A 17,273-nucleotide genomic window follows, 5' to 3' on the forward strand; every position below is an offset into this window, starting at 1 on the left:
GTGTGCGCGGGAGATCTCCAGGGAAGGCGGTGCGCATGTGCAAAGGCAGGCGCACTGCGCATGCGGGAAGATGGCCGGCTCGGGGACCTGAGTGCCTCTGAGGTCACCCTGGTCACCCTGGTCCCCCTGCGCGCCTACCCCGATCCCCTCCGCGCCTGAGGGCAGCGCTAGGCGAGTGGGACCGCGACGCTCCGTGAGTGAAGCCGCAGTGCTCCGTGGGTGGAGCGGGCGGCGCTGAAGGGGCCGGGAGCGCGCGCACCGAGCCTCCCGGAAAGGCGGGAGGGCGCGTGGGGCGCGAGGGGCGCGGGACATCATGAGTCAGCAGCGGACGGCGCGGAAACTGCCCAGCCTGCTGGTGGACCCGGCTCAGGAGACCGTGCGCCGCCGCTGCCGGGACCCCATCAACGTAGAGAACCTACTGGTGAGCGGGAACCCGGGCCACGGGGGTCGCGTGCTGTGGGACGCGCCCCTTGCGTCCGGCCCTCTGCACAGTGTCGCTTGGTGTCCCGGGGCTCTCCTTGCAGCTCCCGATTCTTGGACCGCCCTTTGCTTTTAAATGTTTCAATTGGATTTACTTACTTTGTGTTGGGGTGGGGACCGCGGGCGCGTGGATTCCACGAGGCACGTGTAGAGCTTAGAAGGCAACTTGGCGGCAGTCTGTTCCATGCTTTCCACCTTTGTGGTTCGCGGGATGGAACTCTGGTGGAGTTTGTAAAGCTTGGTGGCAAGTACCTTAACCAACTGAGCGATCTTGCCTTTCTGTCTTCACTGTTTGACAGGGGAAATGAAAGAGTGAGAGAGTTCCCTCCATTCTGTGCTTCCCACCTTTCTCAGGGTCCCTGGTGGATCCGTCTTTTGTCCGTTTCTCCCAATCGCTGTGTTCTCTGCAAGGCAAGCTATATCCAAGCCATTCTGGCCAATCCGGTGCCAGATAGTTCATGAACCTTGTCTTGTCTGACTCCTCAGAGCAACCTTGAGATTGTTATTCTTGTCTTAGAGTTTGTCAGAATTGACTCAGATGTGTGTACAGAGATGTCTGGCCTTGTGGCTAGGTAATGAGGAAGCTTCGGTAGGAACCTCAGAATGACTGCAGATGACAGCCTCTCCCTAACACCCCCCCCCCTTTTTTAAAGTGATTTCTGCTGAGTTTCCACTTGATCTTGCATTACCACCCAGGACTGTGCCGGGCACTTGAGTCCTAAGCACTCAGTATGATGGTTGTAAACAAGATCACTGCCTGTTTTGTCGATTCTAGTAGCAGTTTCACACCTTAATCTTGTGTCACAACTAACCACTCTTGGCTGAGTACTGTTTGTTGTGCCTTGGACAGCCATGGTGGGTCCCCTTGTCCCCTTCTCCTTTTCAGACATGTGGGTGTCATCCAGAATTCTCTACAGTTTGCTCATGTAGGTGACCACTCACTATTCCTACCTAACTTGTGGCCCGAGACCATGGTAGGTTTTTAAAGGATTGACAGACACTCTAAAATGCTCACTCTGGAAAAACCACTTAACCTTTTGTACTGCATCACAAGATAACGTCCTCTGAAGTCTTGGATATTCTTATCCAATCTGGTGTTTTTCGTTCGTTGCCTTGAGGTAGCTCCAAATCCATACTACATCTTTCCTAGAGCTTTCTAACTGTGTGTTAGATATCCCTGCTTAGATCTAAAACTTAAAAAAAAAAAAAAAGTCTGTGTGTATGTCACATGTGAATGGAGCTCACAGAGGCCAGAAAATGGTGTTAGAGGCCAGAAAACGCCTGGAGCTGAAGTTAACAAGTGGTTATAAGCTGGCACACGGATGAATTGAGCCTTCTGGAAAAGCAGCAAGCAGATTCACAGTCCCTTGCCTAAGAAAGCAACCTTCCTCGAATCCCACCTTAATGAATGATGCTTTACCGCCTGTGGTGTCCAAGCCAGCACTCCGGGCATGGCTGTCACCTTTTTCTCTTTTTCAGAATTGCCTCCAGACCCCACCCTGACCCCCAGGTCATCAAGTGCTATCATGGTGCTATAATGCCATCCCAGTAGGTTTCCCGCCACTAATGCTGCCTGCTGCCTCTCACTCGCTGTTCTGTGCACTTCACCCTTAACTGATGGTCTCTTGAAGGAGTGTTTCTAATCTCATTTGGTCAAAGGAATTAGTGGTTCCTTAGTGCTCCCAGGACCAAAAAAAAAAAAAAAAAAGTAGAGCCCTCTTATCATAATCTGGCTCCGTGTTTACCTTTCCTAAATTATTTTTCTGAGGTTCCATACTCCATCCTTGGCCTCATTTCCATACTGTCATGGAGGTCTCTGAAGTCCAGATTCATGGGTAACTTGTCCTAAGACAAGTGTCTTTAGCCCTTCCTTAGCCTCAAGACCGTTAGTCATACTCTGTGTGCCCCGAGCAATCCTGTACTTGACTGCTCAGTCCTCTGCAGGTCTCGTGTATTTCCGTCTATTGCCTATCGTAGTGAAGATCTGGCCATGGACAAAGGATTGAACATGAAGTTAAACTCTATATTTTCTTGCCTGTGAAATAGTGATTTAACATGTCAGTGGTTTATTGTGTTTTTATTTTAATTGACTTTAACGAATGCAAAGACTTAATAAGCCATCGTGCAGAGCGATTACATATCTCACTAAGTGTCTGTTACTAGGTTAAGTTAAATGGCTTAAACCTGCTCTTGGCTTTGGAGCAGGGAGAAAATAGTCCTGGATGGAGGTGAACTTGGTTTGCACATCAGAAGATAAGGAAGATCTGGATGGTGACATGAATGCAGTCACCTTAGAGAGATGAGTGTACAGTGAGCTCCTGAGAGAGTCTTGCTCCCACGCAGAGAGCTAATACAGAGAAACCTATGCATAGAGAGAATTAATTATTTAGGAGGAAGTGCCTAGGACATTAGTCTCTAAAAGTCATCTTTTATTTTTCTCTCCCACCTTTAAAGCTTCTAGCCAGGTGTGGTGGCCCAGTTCTGTAATGCCAGACCTTGGGAGGCAGAGGCAGAAGGATGGTGAGTGAAAGGCCTACCTAGGCTATATAGCAAGTTCCAGGCCAGCCGGGGCTGTACAGTGAGATCCTGTCCATCATTACCCCAACCTTCCAAAGGTTCTAGAGAAGATTCTAAAGCCACTTAAAGCTGTGGATACAAGGGATGGGGCCGGGGGTATGGTGATACTGTACTGTGTTCCAGGGGATGGTAATACTCCACCGTGTTCCCAGGTGTAGACACAGGTTTCTAGATATGAGAATTGGAGCAGCAGGGAAGTGGGTTAGAGCATGTCAAATGTGCAACTCACGTATCATGGTCACTGCCAAGTGTTCTCTGAAGGTCCTGAGGTCTCGAATGGTGTCCACTGGGACTGGGGGATGGACATTCTTCTGCCCTTCCACGTGTCAGCAAAATGGCTTTGCGATTTCACAGTCAGAGTCTTAGCCAAGCATGGGGAGCACACTTACGTGGCCCCAGCACTCAGAGGCTGAAGCAGGAGGATGGCACATTTAAAACCAGCCTGAGCTACATAGGGAGTTCTAGAATACCCAGGACTTTATAGCAAGAAGCTGTCTCAGAAAGAGAAGAAAAGGTTTTAGATACAGGGAAGAAAACAAATGATGGTTTAGAACCTGTTTCCTCTGTCAGTACATCAGGTATATAGTGGATCTGCATTTATGGCAGGGTACGGGCTCATGTCTCATTAGAGTGCTGTCCCTGTACTGAGCTGTGTAAGCGGAAGAGGTGCCCTCTAAAGCAAACGGGCAGCTGCTAGGCAGTCTTTGTGCAGAGCTTGGCCTTCTTACTCTAGGTTAAAAGGGAGCTCCTGCAGCAGGCAGCTATGAGTGAATATTAACACTTCAGGATACTTGTTAACACGCTTTTCACATCGCTGTGAGAGGCTGAGTTTGTTTCTCAATTCAGGAACCTCGCTATGAAGCCGGAGTGCATGCTCAGGTGATAGTGTTTACTTAGCATGCACAGAACTCCAGGTTCAATCCCCAGGACTAAATAAATGGGTGTTGAGGCACATGCCTGCAGTCCTGACACTCTAGAGATGGAGACAGGAGGATCAGAAATTCAGAGTCATCCTTAGGAATAGGTTGAATTTGAGGCTAGCCTGGGCTATGTGAGACCGGTCTCAAAAAAGCCTTGCGGGCCATCCAGATAGCACATTTGGTTGTGGCACTTGCTGCCAAGCCTTAGAGCCTGAATTAAATCCCCAGGAACCATATGTTGGAAGGAGAGAAGTGGCTCCACAGGTTGTCCTCTGACCTCAGCATGCACACCACACACATACACGCAAAATATGTAAATGTCAGAAGAAGAAAAAGCTTGCTTTGGTAGCTAGCCCAAAGTAAGTTTGGAGAAAGGTCACATGTAAAAATAGCACTGACAGTTGATCACACTTGCCTCTGGCCGGCTTTCCCAGGACTGCTTCAGAGTTCTGATGTTGGGTGCCATTGCCGGCAGTGTCGAGAGCTAGTCCCTGCCTGTGGCGTGAGCCTCCTCCTCAGGGTTGCACACCCAGCATGTCACACGGTCATTTCAATCCTAGACCGTCCTAAAGTCTGGCTTTGCTGCAGGATGTCATCTTAAGTTAACCTGCTACCAGACGTTCTTGTCAGAGGTGACAAGAATCATCTGCAAAGGTTCTGTGACTTGTGGTATGTGCGACTTCTCTGTTGTCCACCTGGCCTCCAGCTGCCCCGCCCCTGACCCTTTAGCTAATTCGATGTCCCACGTGCACCACATTTATAGGCCATGAATGAGATTGTGTTGTGGTCTTGTTCAGAAGTCTTTGGTGAGTCTCCACTGCTTAAAACAAACACTTCAGCATAGCCTTGATGTGGTCGGTCATCTTTCTAGCTACAAAACTGGGCCACTCCCATATGGCTGTCGTGTATACCTGTGCAGGGAGCAAAAACAATTCCTAAATGTATTGCAAATTGTTGTTGCAGTTTATGCAGCCTCAGCAGCCTCCAAGCAAGCCCCCGGCAGCAGGGCAAGACTAGCATTGGGGCTGTTGCCCTTTACCTGTACCTCAGTAACCCAGCACTATTTCATTTCTCTATCCGTAGCATGTACTGATCCCATTTTTTTTTTTAAGGCTTCTGATTGTTTATTAATGGGAATGCGTGGCTGACTGAGAATTGGTGAGCAAATTTTTGGAGCCACTTAAGTAGCCGGGGTGAGCCTCACCTGGCGTGCCACAACTTCCACATCTCTGAGCCCTCCGAGACTGAAGGCTGTTCCCTAACCGTCCTTCCCCGCCCGCCCCCCCCCCCCCAGCACCTGCTGTGGCTGGTATAGGAGTGTCTTCAGGGAATTTTTTTCCCACTTAAGCATCCCATCTCCCTCCAACCTTCCTTTATTTACACAGAAGTATGGGCAGCCTAGTGGTCCCTGGGGGGGGGGGGGACTTACATCACAGACCAAGTGCAGTTTGGAAAGACCCCTTTTCATACTCCCTCATTACTTCAGGATGAAGGGGAAAAGCCTTAAAAAAAGAACTACCACAGAACAAAATTTATTCACATTGCAATTTATAAGATATTGAGTTGATTCTTATTTTCTTTTTTTTTCCAGCCATCAAAAATAAGGATCAATCTAGAAGAAAATGTACAGTATGTGTCCATGAGAAGTAAGTTGTTTCCTAAGTGGGTTTGAGTTTTGTAGTTTGAGCATCACATGGTTAACTTGGTTGGTTTTGCGTGTGCATGGGGTCATGAGAACAGAAGGAAAATGGCAGCAGAGGGTACCTTGCCTCGGTGACTGGGTGGGAGGAGTGGCGTCTTTGCCCTCTCAGTGCAGTGGCAGAACTATATGTGTCAGCAAAGCCTCCTGCCCAGAGAGTTTCCTGTGGTCCCTTTACTCCTCCTAGCTGGCTTTACTCTCTCCTGGGTTCATGTTTAGGATATTGGATGAGCCTTCATGATTAATAGTGACCCCTCCCTTGATTTCCTTTCCTTAGGTCCTTCTCCTGGGCAGGTTTTTTATCTCTAGATGCCCGGGCGTGTACCTCGGAAACCATCTTTTGTCTCCCTGGGTATCTGCCACCCTCTCCCCTGTGGCTGGTTGGCAAGTTGAGTCAGCTTAACCTCTGAGGTGTTTCTTTCAGCTGTCCCACACCTGTGCATGAGTGACCACACTTCAGAGGACAGCTGTGGTTTGTCGTCCATCATAACTAAAAAGGCCAGAGAGGTCACGCAGCTTGCTCAGAGTCAGTGTTTGGTCCTGTGTGTGTAGCTCTGGAGCTCTGTGCGCACACTGCTGCCTCTTCTGCCAGCTCCGACTCCCAAGCTCAGTTGGTTCCTCTGCCTCCAGGCTGGACCCCAGTGTATACTCAGTTCTCAGATATTCCTCTGTCCCTCCTCGGAGTGGGGAGCACCCCTCTTCATCCTCTCTTAAGATCATCCCCGGTTCTCCACTCCATTAAAGATTGCATTTCGTGTTCTCAAGTAACTGAGTACCACTCAGCACACCACCATTTATAGCAGAGGTCCTTATCAGTCCCGTGGTTGGAGAACTGTCCCCACAGCAGCCCTTATTAGAGATATTCCATTTGATTTGTTCTTCATAAAACAGCTGACATCCTCAGAATGTGCTTATAGCCTGAGCTAATAAAACTAAAACATAACCTGGTAAAGTGAATGAGTATGAAATGAGAATGGAGAAACCTAGCTTGTCTTGTGAGCATGGTTTGCGTTCATGTACCCAAGGACTGGGATAACTCACCAGTCACTCCATGCAGTTAAATGTGCAGCCATTAAGAGTAATGGAGTCTAGCCAGGTATGCTGTGCAAACCGTTAATCCCAGAACTTGGGAGGCAGAGTCAGGTAGACCTCTGAGTTCAAGACCAGTCTGGCTTACACAATGGAATTTCAGGACAGCCAGGACTACACAGAAACCCTGTCTTGAAAAGAAGAAGGAGGGGACAGAGAGATGGCTCAGTTGTTAAGAGCACTGACTGCTCTTCCAGAGGTCCTGAGTTCAATTCCCAGCAACATGGTGGCTCCGATGGGATCCGATGCCCTCTTCTGGTGTGTCTGAAGACAGCTACAATGTACTTCTATATAATAAATAAATAAATCTAAAAAGGAAAAAAAAAGAAAAAGAAAAAGAGGAGGAGAATGAAGGAAGTACATTTGTTCATAATCCTGATGTTCACAATATGATAGATCATAATCATAAAATGTTACCTTCCTACTCTTGCTTTTAAAAACTGTGCATGAGAGCCTGGAGAGATGGCTCAGGAGTTAAGAGCGCTGTTCCCCTTCCAGGAACACAGTGGCACCTACACAGTGGCTCACAACCACCTGTACCTCTAGTTCCAGGAATCCTATGCTTTTTTTATGACTTCTGTGGGCACTAGACACACACACATGGCATGCACACGTGCAAGCAAAACACTCATACACACAAAATATAAAATTAGGAAAATGTTTCTCTAAAGCTATGCTTAAGAGCGCAGGCTGTTGTCTGTGTATGGTGCTTGCTTGGCACCAGTGATCAGGTTCATGTCTCATCGTGCCCCAAAGAACAACGAGTAAAAACTGTGTATTGTGTTGGCAGATTGATTATATGTGTGAAATGAAGGCATTCAGTGCCAAAACCATTTCTGACCCTGTTGCTGAGTGGTGTGGAAATGGTTACAGATATCTCTTCTTTGATAAAAGATACAAGACTTGTAAAAATGAATATTAGTGGAAACTCACACTGGCCTTTATTGAAACCTGATGCGTTTGCTTAGACCAGCTGAGGCCAAATTGCTTTTAACCCAGCTAGAGAAATGTTTCCATAGAAACCAGCAGTGATGGATTGGTGTGCAGTGGCGTGGGGGGAGGGGGTCTGTCTCTGTCTGGTCTGATCCTGAGGGAATAAGCAACTGACCAAGGGGGCTGAGAAATGTCTGTTCACGTGATACTGTGTTCCTCGTTTACAGAAGCTCTGAAGGTGAAGAGGCCCCGGTTTGATGTGTCGCTGGTCTACTTAACTCGGAAGTTTATGGATCTTGTCAGATCCGCCCCGGGGGGCATTCTTGACCTAAACAAGGTTGCCACAAAACTGGGTGTCCGGAAGAGGCGTGTGTATGACATCACCAATGTCTTGGACGGCATCGAACTGGTGGAAAAGAAATCTAAGAACCACATTCGGTGGATGTGAGTTGATACCCGTCATCCCGTTCCTTCCCCTTTAAGTGAGTGGCACTTCTGTCCAACTGCAGCATGGGAATAGAAAATTAAGTTTTTTATGATTCTTCTTAGGCCAAAATAGATTCCTTAAGGTCATCTTCTTGTCTCACACTGTACTTAGGACCACTTAGGTCTCAATGGGAACATTAGTGCAGAATACCAGTCACATGACATGGAAACTTAAGTGGGAAAAAAAAAGTGGTTAATTAGTTAATTTTCCCTTTGAAGATCATAACTGGGGCTGGGGATTTAGCTCAGTGGTAGAGCGCTTGCCTAGCAAGCACAAGGCCCTGGGTTCAGTCCCCAGCTCCAAGAAAAAAAAAAAAGAAGATCATAACAGTGAAACACCTGATAATAGAAGGTTAGGGTGTGTTTGATTTTTTAGAATATATTAAAGGCAGGTTTGTTGAGAAGCTGCTCTCAAGATAACTGGCCTGAGGTATTGAATTCAGGGGAGTCACCGTAGGGATGGAGGAAGGAGAAGGGAAAGAGAACGAGTGCAGGTGCAGAGAGAGAAGAGAATAGAGGGGATTTTAAAATAAAATATAAAAATATATTTCCCTAGCGTGGCATATATTTCCTTAGTTAACAGTGGAAGAAGACATGATTCTCACAGAGAAATAGAGTACACAACCAGAAGCCTAGCCTCCTGGGTTGTGATTGGGTCTCTCTGGGGAGGAGCAGGCATCTGCATTCTCAGCAGGTACACTGGTGATTGGTGGGTGGCACACTGCCCTGAGTGTAAAAACAGACTTACTGTCCAAAAGGCAGTGCTAAATAGTTGACATGATTGAAAAGGATCTCATGGAGGAAAAAGCCTAGGGTTGGGGATTTAGCTCAGTGGTAGAGCGCTTGCCTAGGAAGTGCAAGGCCCTGGGTTCAGTCCCCAGCTCCGGAAAAAAAAAGAACCAAAAAAAAAAAAAAAAAAAAAGCCTAAAGATAAGACATGGACAGAAGGGCTGGGGAGATGGCTCAGCAGTTAAGAGCACTGACTGCTCTTCCAGAGGTCATGAGTTCAATCCCCAGCAATCACAACCATCTGTAATGGGATCTGCTCAAAACAGGTACATTGTACTCATAAAATAAATAATTCTTTAAAAAAGGACATGGTGCTGTGTGTGTGTGTGTGTGTGTGTGTGTGTGTGTGTGTGTGTGTAGGTAGGTAGGTAGGTAGGTAGATAGGGAAGGGAAGGAAGGAAGGAAGGAAGGAAGAAAAAAGTTGTATACTTAGGAAAAAGAATTCCAGCATTCATATATTAGAGATACCATAGGCAAATGTTAAGAGGAAAAAGGTTTGTGAAGGACACATAGGCAACTCTAGTGGGGATGTACTCCTTTAGTATACTGTGTCAGTCATTTAAATCCCAGCACTTGGGGAGCAGAGGCAGGTGGCTTTCTGTGAGTTCAAGGCCAGCCAAGGCTACTTAGAGAAACCCTGTCCCAAGAACAGAAGGGGCATAGCCGTCATAGCCAGTGTAAGGGAAATGCAGACTTGGAGTTCCAGTCTAGCAGGCCCTCTCACTCAGCCAGCTCTACCACCACAGAGCCTTGCTCCCCTTCTGGCAGTGCTGACCCTATGTTTGCGTCCTTCTGTAGAGGATCTGACCTGAACAACTTTGGGGCAGCACCCCAACAGAAGAAGCTGCAGGCTGAGCTCTCCGACCTGTCGGCGATGGAAGACGCTCTGGACGAGTTGATTAAAGATTGTGCTCAGCAACTGCTGGAGTTAACAGATGACAAAGAAAACGAAAGATATCCTTCCATTCAGACCTTCATAGAGTTTCTGCTTCCAGAATAGATAGTGTGTTGGGGAGAGCTTAGGGATCTGATTTACATATTCGGAATATAAAATTAGGCCCTTAAAAGTTGGCGTAAGTATCCCTGTGCTGTAGCCTAAGTCTACACGAACAATCTCATTGGCTAGAGCTTCTTTGTGCACTTTGGTCAAGTCTGCATGATGACAGTTGGCAGTGACAAGCCCAGTTTACCATTGCTACTTAAAAAGAGGTCTTTTAATTTTGGTTTTTTTAATTTCTGTAGTTTCTGTCCTGGTGTTAAAACTCTTGTCAGCTTTTGTGAAAATCAGATTTTTCCCTAATTTGTGGGGTAGTTTGTTTCTTTCTTTTTTTTTTTCTTTTCTTTTCTTTTTTTTTTTTTTTTTCAGAGCTGGGGACCGAACCCAGGGCCTTGCGCTTGCTAGGCAAGCACTCTACTACTGAGCTAAATCTCCAACCCCGGGTAGTTTGTTTCTTGAGCAGAACGCACTGCCACCGAATGGTCTGTACTCACCACTCTGTAGAAGCTTCGTGGATCAGGCGTCAAAAGAGGCTGGTCCTCTGTGCCTGCTTCTCCCAGGCCCCCAGACTGCCCTACTATTTGTGACCCTCAGTGCCCTCTGCGAGTGTCAGTAATTCTGAGTGGGTCCTGAATCCCTGCTCCCCCCACTCTCCACAGCTGTCAAATCCTATTACCACAGGACAGATCTTAGAAAATCTGTGGCCAAGGCTTGCAGGGCCACAGCCAGCCAGAGAGTCTATAGTCTAAAAGACAGGAAGGCAGAGCGCCTGCCAGAGTGACAGCTGTATCTGGCCACACAGGAGGAACTGAAAGGCATTCGGTAATTCAGTCACTGTGCTTAAAGGGAGATGGCGGGTGCGTGACAGCACTGAGAGCTTCCTGGGCGCTCTTCCTGTTTGCAGACTTGGTTTTCCCTGCCTTCTGGAGGATGCTTACCCAAACCGTGAATGCTTTTTTTTTTCTCAAGTTCTCACAGAGCTAACTCTTAACAGCGAGTAAGAATGTCCACTGAATGGGGATTTGAACATAGTGGATTCCCCTTACCTGTGGCTTTGCTTTCTGTAATCTTTGCTGCCCACAATCAACTGTGATCTAAAAATACTAAGGAAAAATTCTAGAAGTAATTTGTTTTTTAAATGACTTGCAGTATGCCGTATGTTGTAATTACACTCTTACTGATTTCTTACCATGCCTGGTTTATACCTTTAACCTTACTGTGATACTGTATGCATATGGAAATACACACTTATGTACGGTTTGGTATTGGCCAGTGGCGTTGGGCATCTGCTGGGGATTTGTAACATCCACCCACAACCCTACCCAAGGACAAGAGGATAACTACCTTCATGAATTGTTTATGTTCAGGATTCAGGCTCTATTAATATTTTTCTCCAGAAATTGCTATAATCAATATTTGGTTCTTTGAATTACAAATATATAAAACACACACGCACACGCACACAACCTTGGGAATTCTTTTTGAAATAATTATTATGAAGCTTTTTTCTCTGTTTCCCTTCATCGTAAGGTTGTATTCCATAAAAGCGAAGCTATTCTTGGACTTGCATCCATGTAAGAGATGCTAATATGTGCAGTGGTACACTCCTTCATTCCCAGCGCTCAGGAGGCAGGGAAGGGCAGGTCTCTTAAGTTCAAGACTAGACTGCTCTATGTAGCGAGTCCCAGGCCAGCCAGTGCTTAATAGTGCGACTTTGCCTCAAAAAACAAACAGAAAAACAGAAGGACAGTGTTGGGGGGGGCGGGGTAGTGATCTGCCCATTTTGTCAGATCCTTGACCAGGTTTCACACTAGCCTACGTGACCTATCAGGATATTCACGGCATTCAAGCTTTCCACGAACAGATTGTCATTGCAGTGAAGGCTCCAGAGGAAACCAGACTGGATGTTCCGGCTCCCAGAGAAGTAGGTAGCTAGCGCTGCACTGCAGAAAGGACTTAAAAAGGGAGGAGACGGGGGGGGGGGGCTGGGGATTTAGCTCAGTGGTAGAGCGCTTGCCTAGGAAGCTCAAGGCCCTGGGTTCGGTCCCCAGCTCCAAAAAAAAGAACCAAAAAAAAAAAAAAAAAAAAAAGGGAGGAGACGGGTCAGCTGCAATGTCTGTGACCACTACACCACTTCCTGCGTCACATGTGCTTGTCAAGCTCTATACCTGTTAGCCTAACTATGAGTGAGGTGATCCCTGCATCCTCAGAGATGAGAGGGCCAAGCCCAGAGAGGCAGGAGTGCTTCAGGGCGCACACAGTGACCAGCAGGACCAGGCATAGGACGAAGTTTGACTTGCAGGTGCTCTCAGCCATACCGCTGTCGTAAGGCTGTGGGAGAAGTCACCCCATTGGCCCTGAGCTTCAGATTCCAGAAGTAATAGCTGGTACAGCCAGAGCTTTGGTGAACTCACCGAAGACTAAGAATAAGCTAGAACACTGAGTCACAGTGTACAGCCTTCATAAGATCAGCCTTTGTGTCAGCTACCAGCTGCTCCAGTGAAGTTTGTGTTGAGCACGATTGTCACCAGAAGGCCACTTGGTGAGGACAGGGTCAAAACCAAAGCCATCGGCCCTTCCTGTCACAGACCATGGAGTTCTAACAGCAGGGTGTCCTCTGCTCATAGCCAGCCTTCATCCATCGAGGCAGTGAGGAGTATCCACACCACCCTCCTCTCATTTGTCCCCAGCAGAACACTGTCCAAGTGAGACCCTGTTACCTGACAGTGGATCATTAGTCCTGAAGGAGTACTAGCGCTTCCCTCAGCCACGTTCAGATCGTGACTTGGTGACGTTCCTTAGTTTGATTTGGATTTAGACAAGAATCCCAGTAACATTGAGGATGAGTTGTTCCACAGATGCTGAACCCCTTTAAAATGAAGTGACCACTAATCATACAGCACAGCTTTTCTTTGGGGCATGGCTAATCCAGTCTATAGGAATTAATAAGGTCCGGTTTCCCAGCGCTCTGAGCTGCTTGACTGTATTGCTAAATCGCTCTGAGCCGTTAGCTCACCCAGAGCCTCTTTTGGTCCCATTAGAACTCTGTGATTGAGGTCCTCTCAGGCTCAGTATACTCTGACTACATAAGGGGGGCCACGTGCCTAGAATAAAGCTGGCACAGTGGCCTTCAGCTCACCTGTCTTCCTGTTTGTTCACTTAAATAGTTTTGTCGGAGCAAAGCCATGAGGATCTGTTTAGATACCACCTATCTGCTTTTATGCTGCCATGACAAAGTTAAGTAGTTGTGACAGGGACATTGTGGCCTTGAAGAGTCAGAAATAGATGCCATCTCCCCCACCTGTTTTAAATGTTTTTGAAAACTTACATGTGAATGTGTGGGTACGTGCACCTCAGTGCAAATGCCCATGGATGCGTTGTCGTTGGCTCTCCGGGAATTGTGATCATCATGATGTGGGTGCTAGGATCCAACTGGAATCCCCAAGAGGAGTACACTCTGAGCAGTGGGCCACCTCTTAGTTCCTCACGAATCCCCTTTATAGAACGATTTAGTGGCTGGTGGACTTTGAAGTCCCTTCCACTGACCACTAGTTGGAGCAACATTATTTTCTTGCAGTATTTAATGATGAAGGGTTTCCATTTAAACCAGACCTGCCCCCTGACACTCCAGCCGCCAGGTACAAAAGTGGTCGGTCTGTCTCACCTGTCTGGTACCAGGAAGAACATGAGAGGTTTAGAGCACTCTAAGAAGCAATCACACCCAGCTTGCTTGGATGAGATCCCAGAGTGGACAGGAGCCGGAACAACCGTGATGACTGGCCTCTCCATGTGGATGTGGAAATAAATGGCGGGCTCGAGGAAAGCCAGGCCAGCTTCATTGGGAAAGCAAGGAATCACAACTGAAAATGCCCCTTTCACATTTAGCCTCTAAACACAAACAACCACATTTTTAATTTCTTATGAGGAAACCACTGGAATTTGCTCCTAGGTAAATAAGACTGAGGTAAAAGGATAACATTTATTTAATGCACTTCTCTTTGTGTGTGGTGTTTCAATTACATGAGGCTTGTTTTGGTTTCATCTTTTCCTCTGACATCCTCTGACTGGACAGAAGAACAGCCTCCCATGACCTCTACCTCTGCGCTGGTTTGGAAACCTAAACACCTTATTGTACGACAGTTGGTACTCCAGAGCTCCCGACGCCAGAGCTCTCGTCCTTCCTCGGAGGACTCTGGAGTTTGAAGAACTCAGCTATCGTGTGTGTGGTAGCTCCAAGACTATTGCTGCAGGCATGATCAGGGAGAGATCTTAACTGAATTGGCCAGTAGTTTAAAATGTAGTCACAGTCAAAAGCGTGCTTTTCTCAAGTTCATGATAGAAAAGAAACTACAAGAATTAAATTAACTGAAAAGCCACGATTAGGGGATGTCAACGCTCACCTTGACAGTTTCTGTGTCCCTTGCTAGGATTCTATCACAGTGCATATCAGGAGCACCAAAGGACCCATTGATGTTTATTTGTGTGAAGTAGAACAGAACCACTCAAATGGTAAAACAGCTGATGGAGTAGGGGCCTCTCCATCTGACAGCAAACATCTACAAAGCCCAGAGAAAGGTAAACATGCCCATTTTGTGATTAGAGAAATATCGAGGTTCTAACAGTCCATTGTATATAACTTGAACATATATCTCTTAAGTGTTTTATGATTTGTCTTTATTTTTAGTTGTGTGTATGTTTGTGTGTGGGAATGTGCACACAAGTGCAGGTGCCCTTGGAGGTCCAAGGCATTGAATCCCCTGGAGCTGGAATTACAGGCACTTGTGAGGGATAGGTACTAGAAAAGGAACCATGGGGCTCAGGGAGGGCAGTGACGCTCTTCACTGCTGAGCCATCTCTCCAGCCTGTGTTTAAGATATTTTTATGCCTCCTGTATTCCATGCATTTCTGAAATCCCAGCACAGGGGAAGCTAATACATGAAGATCCAAATTGCAATCCAGCCTCAGCTACATCGTGAGAGCCTGTCTCCACATTCCACATCCTTGTAATACGGTTTTGTGGGGCCACCAGCTGTTGGACTCTGGGCAGAGAGGGTTTCCGGGCCGTCAGGCAGGCACTTTCCAACCACAGGTTGGATTACCCATTTGTTCCGTGGACCTCATAAGATCATTTCTGTTGTTGGTGTGAGAGTAGGTCCTTAAGCAGAGGATTTCATCTCTTTAAATTGTTGATTTGTGCGCTCAGCTGTGATTACAGCCTTCCCTCAGTGTTTCTTTGTGTATCATTTCAGAAGACAAGCCTCTTCAGTGAGTGAAGATTTCTCAGAGTGAGCGGCTGATAGCAGTTCAGTGATGAAGGTCTTTGGATCATGCCCCGTGGGTGAATCATGTGCCCCATCCCGAGTGGGTGAATCATGTGCCCGTCTGATCCTCAGCAATAAGTCTCCTTGGAGTGCCCTTGTGACCGACCTTATTCTAGACTTGTAGCAGCACTGAAGGCCAGTAGTGTCCTCCCACATAGCCTCAAGCACAGGTTCCCGGATGGCTTCCCCATTCAGAATCAGCTCCTTTGATAATTCTTCACTGCCTTTTGTCAGTGAAATAGACCTCTTGCCTCCTAAAATCATCTTATAACAAAGACTAGCACAAGGACAGACAGCTGGCCAGCTGGTCGTGGACTGTGCCCTGACGGATATAGATAGTGTCCGCTTCACAGGAGAATTGCCTTACACTGGTTCACATTTGCAGTTAGGTGTCGTGCACTGGTGAGGTGTACGCACAGGACCAAATGTGGCACCTTTGTCCATATGTGTATCATGTGTAGTTTGTTTATGAAATATGTCTAAGTGACACTTCCACCCTAGAACACCCAAAATAATGTATGTAGGAAAAATGACTGACAGATGGCTAGTCCCTCAGTTCCTGTAACTTATTAGAACCCTCTGGATGGGGGTGAGAGGAGTTTTCTAAAGTTTTACATGTAGAAGTTTCACAGATGCCTGTACATTTAGGTTATATACTTAAAGTGTTTTAATACGGTCTGCAGTGCTACAATTGAAGCCACATACTCCTGATTTTAAGCTGCCTACAGAGTCATGCCCCAGTAGATTGATGGCATGCCTCAAAAGCACTGGGGGCAAGTACAGAATTCTGTCTGGCAACAGATCAGTTCACTACAATGTGAATTTGGTCCTGGTGATATTAAAAGCATTATTGTGCTTTTCATGAGCAGATTTTATAATGTGTTTCCGTGGGTAGCCTTGCTCCTCAGTCAGAGGACCTTACCTCCTGTGCATTGTACCCCGCTCCAGCTCTCATCCCGCCTTCCCAGTCACCTAGCGCTCTCTACCTCAGTGGGTAAGTCATTTACCTCTCTGTGCCTCAATCAACTCAGTAATTTACCACTAGACTGTGAGCTCCGCGAGAGACATTTGTTCATGGTCGCTCTCAGCGCCCTGTACCACGCCTAGTCCAAAACAAGCACCCAGTGAATGTCCAGCAAACTCATGAATGGGCGAGTGCAACGTGGGGCTGATGGAACCTGGTTTGTGCAGAAGTCTGGGAGCATCCTTAGTGTGTTAAACCTCTCCTGCTTTACAAGAGATTTGAAGCAGCCTGAAATAACAATCATGTATACAAAGTAGGGATCCAAAATTAAAGTATTAAAAAAAATAGTGCTGCCTGCCTGGTGTTTCTTATTCCCACAGTCTGAGCCTGGTGATGGCTGCTGCTGTATGTAAGATTCCTGGAAACTACCGCGTTTGGCCTCCAGAGGTTCCTTCTTCCTTATTAAAGGTTGTTTGAACTTAGCCAAGGAAAGGCTTAGAGCAGTGGTTCTCAACCTTCCTAATGCTGCAAGCCTTTATACAGTTCCTCAGGTTGTGGTGACCCCAACCATAAGATTAATTTTGTTTTTACTTCATAACTAATGTTACTACTGTTATGCATTATTATGTAAATATCTGTTCTCTGATGGTTTTAGGTGACCCCTGTAAAAGGGTTATTGGACTCCCAAAGGGAGGGAGAACTGCTGGCTTAGAAGATGCTCCATTTCCTCATTGGATTGGTGAAATGATTTGATAAGATAAGGAATAATGCAAGAGAAATAGCAAATGGGTAACATTTATACTTCAGACATGTTGGGTGGAAGGGAAAGTTGTGGAGTTAAGTATTAATAAATCCAACCATGGGGTTGCTTCCTGCCTTGATGGTTTATGCTCCCAAATGAAAGACACACGTACAGCCTTGATATCTTAATATGCCTATGGAGCACAATATCTAAGCAGCTTCCTGGCCTCCATGCTGTTAGAATCCACCTCCCAGAGATAGGCTGCGCTAGACCCAG

At 46.8% G+C, this 17,273-nt stretch overlaps 2 protein-coding genes across 5 annotated transcripts in view; one reads left to right on the forward strand and one right to left on the reverse strand.

Annotated features, from left to right (window-relative positions):
* The window catches only part of LOC148005153 (uncharacterized), an 83,759-nt gene extending 82,885 nt beyond the window's left edge, over nucleotides 1-874 (reverse strand). For both annotated transcript variants that reach the window (XM_087555074.1, XM_087555076.1), the window contains exon 1: nucleotides 580-874. In XM_087555074.1, the coding sequence (XP_087411200.1) occupies nucleotides 580-666 (87 nt within the window). In that variant the 5' untranslated portion in view covers nucleotides 667-874. The remainder of the gene's footprint in view (nucleotides 1-579) is intronic.
* Nucleotides 48-16,602, forward strand: E2f6 (E2F transcription factor 6). Of its 3 annotated transcripts, XM_087553168.1 has the most exons (8): nucleotides 48-421; nucleotides 2,935-3,000; nucleotides 5,569-5,623; nucleotides 7,926-8,142; nucleotides 9,772-9,927; nucleotides 11,780-11,894; nucleotides 14,398-14,545; nucleotides 15,220-16,602. In XM_087553168.1, exons 2-8 carry the CDS (start codon nucleotides 2,998-3,000, stop codon nucleotides 15,237-15,239), a joined length of 714 nt encoding a protein of 237 aa, XP_087409294.1. In that variant the 5' UTR covers nucleotides 48-421; nucleotides 2,935-2,997; the 3' UTR covers nucleotides 15,240-16,602.
* The last annotated feature ends 671 nt before the right edge of the window (nucleotides 16,603-17,273 follow it).

The sequence above is a fragment of the Rattus norvegicus genome, chromosome 6 (assembly GCF_021556685.1).
Source record: "Rattus norvegicus strain SHRSP/BbbUtx chromosome 6, alternate assembly SHRSP_T2T, whole genome shotgun sequence".
In the NCBI taxonomy this organism is placed as follows: domain Eukaryota; kingdom Metazoa; phylum Chordata; class Mammalia; order Rodentia; family Muridae; genus Rattus; species Rattus norvegicus.

Bases quoted from the DNA above. Each gene is read 5' to 3' on its own strand.
- E2f6 (XM_087553168.1), top strand. The intron at 8,143-9,771 runs GTGAGTTGATAC...GTCCTTCTGTAG, and splicing joins AAGAACCACATTCGGTGGAT to AGGATCTGACCTGAACAACT. The intron at 9,928-11,779 runs ATATCCTTCCAT...ACCAGGTTTCAC, and splicing joins GATGACAAAGAAAACGAAAG to ACTAGCCTACGTGACCTATC.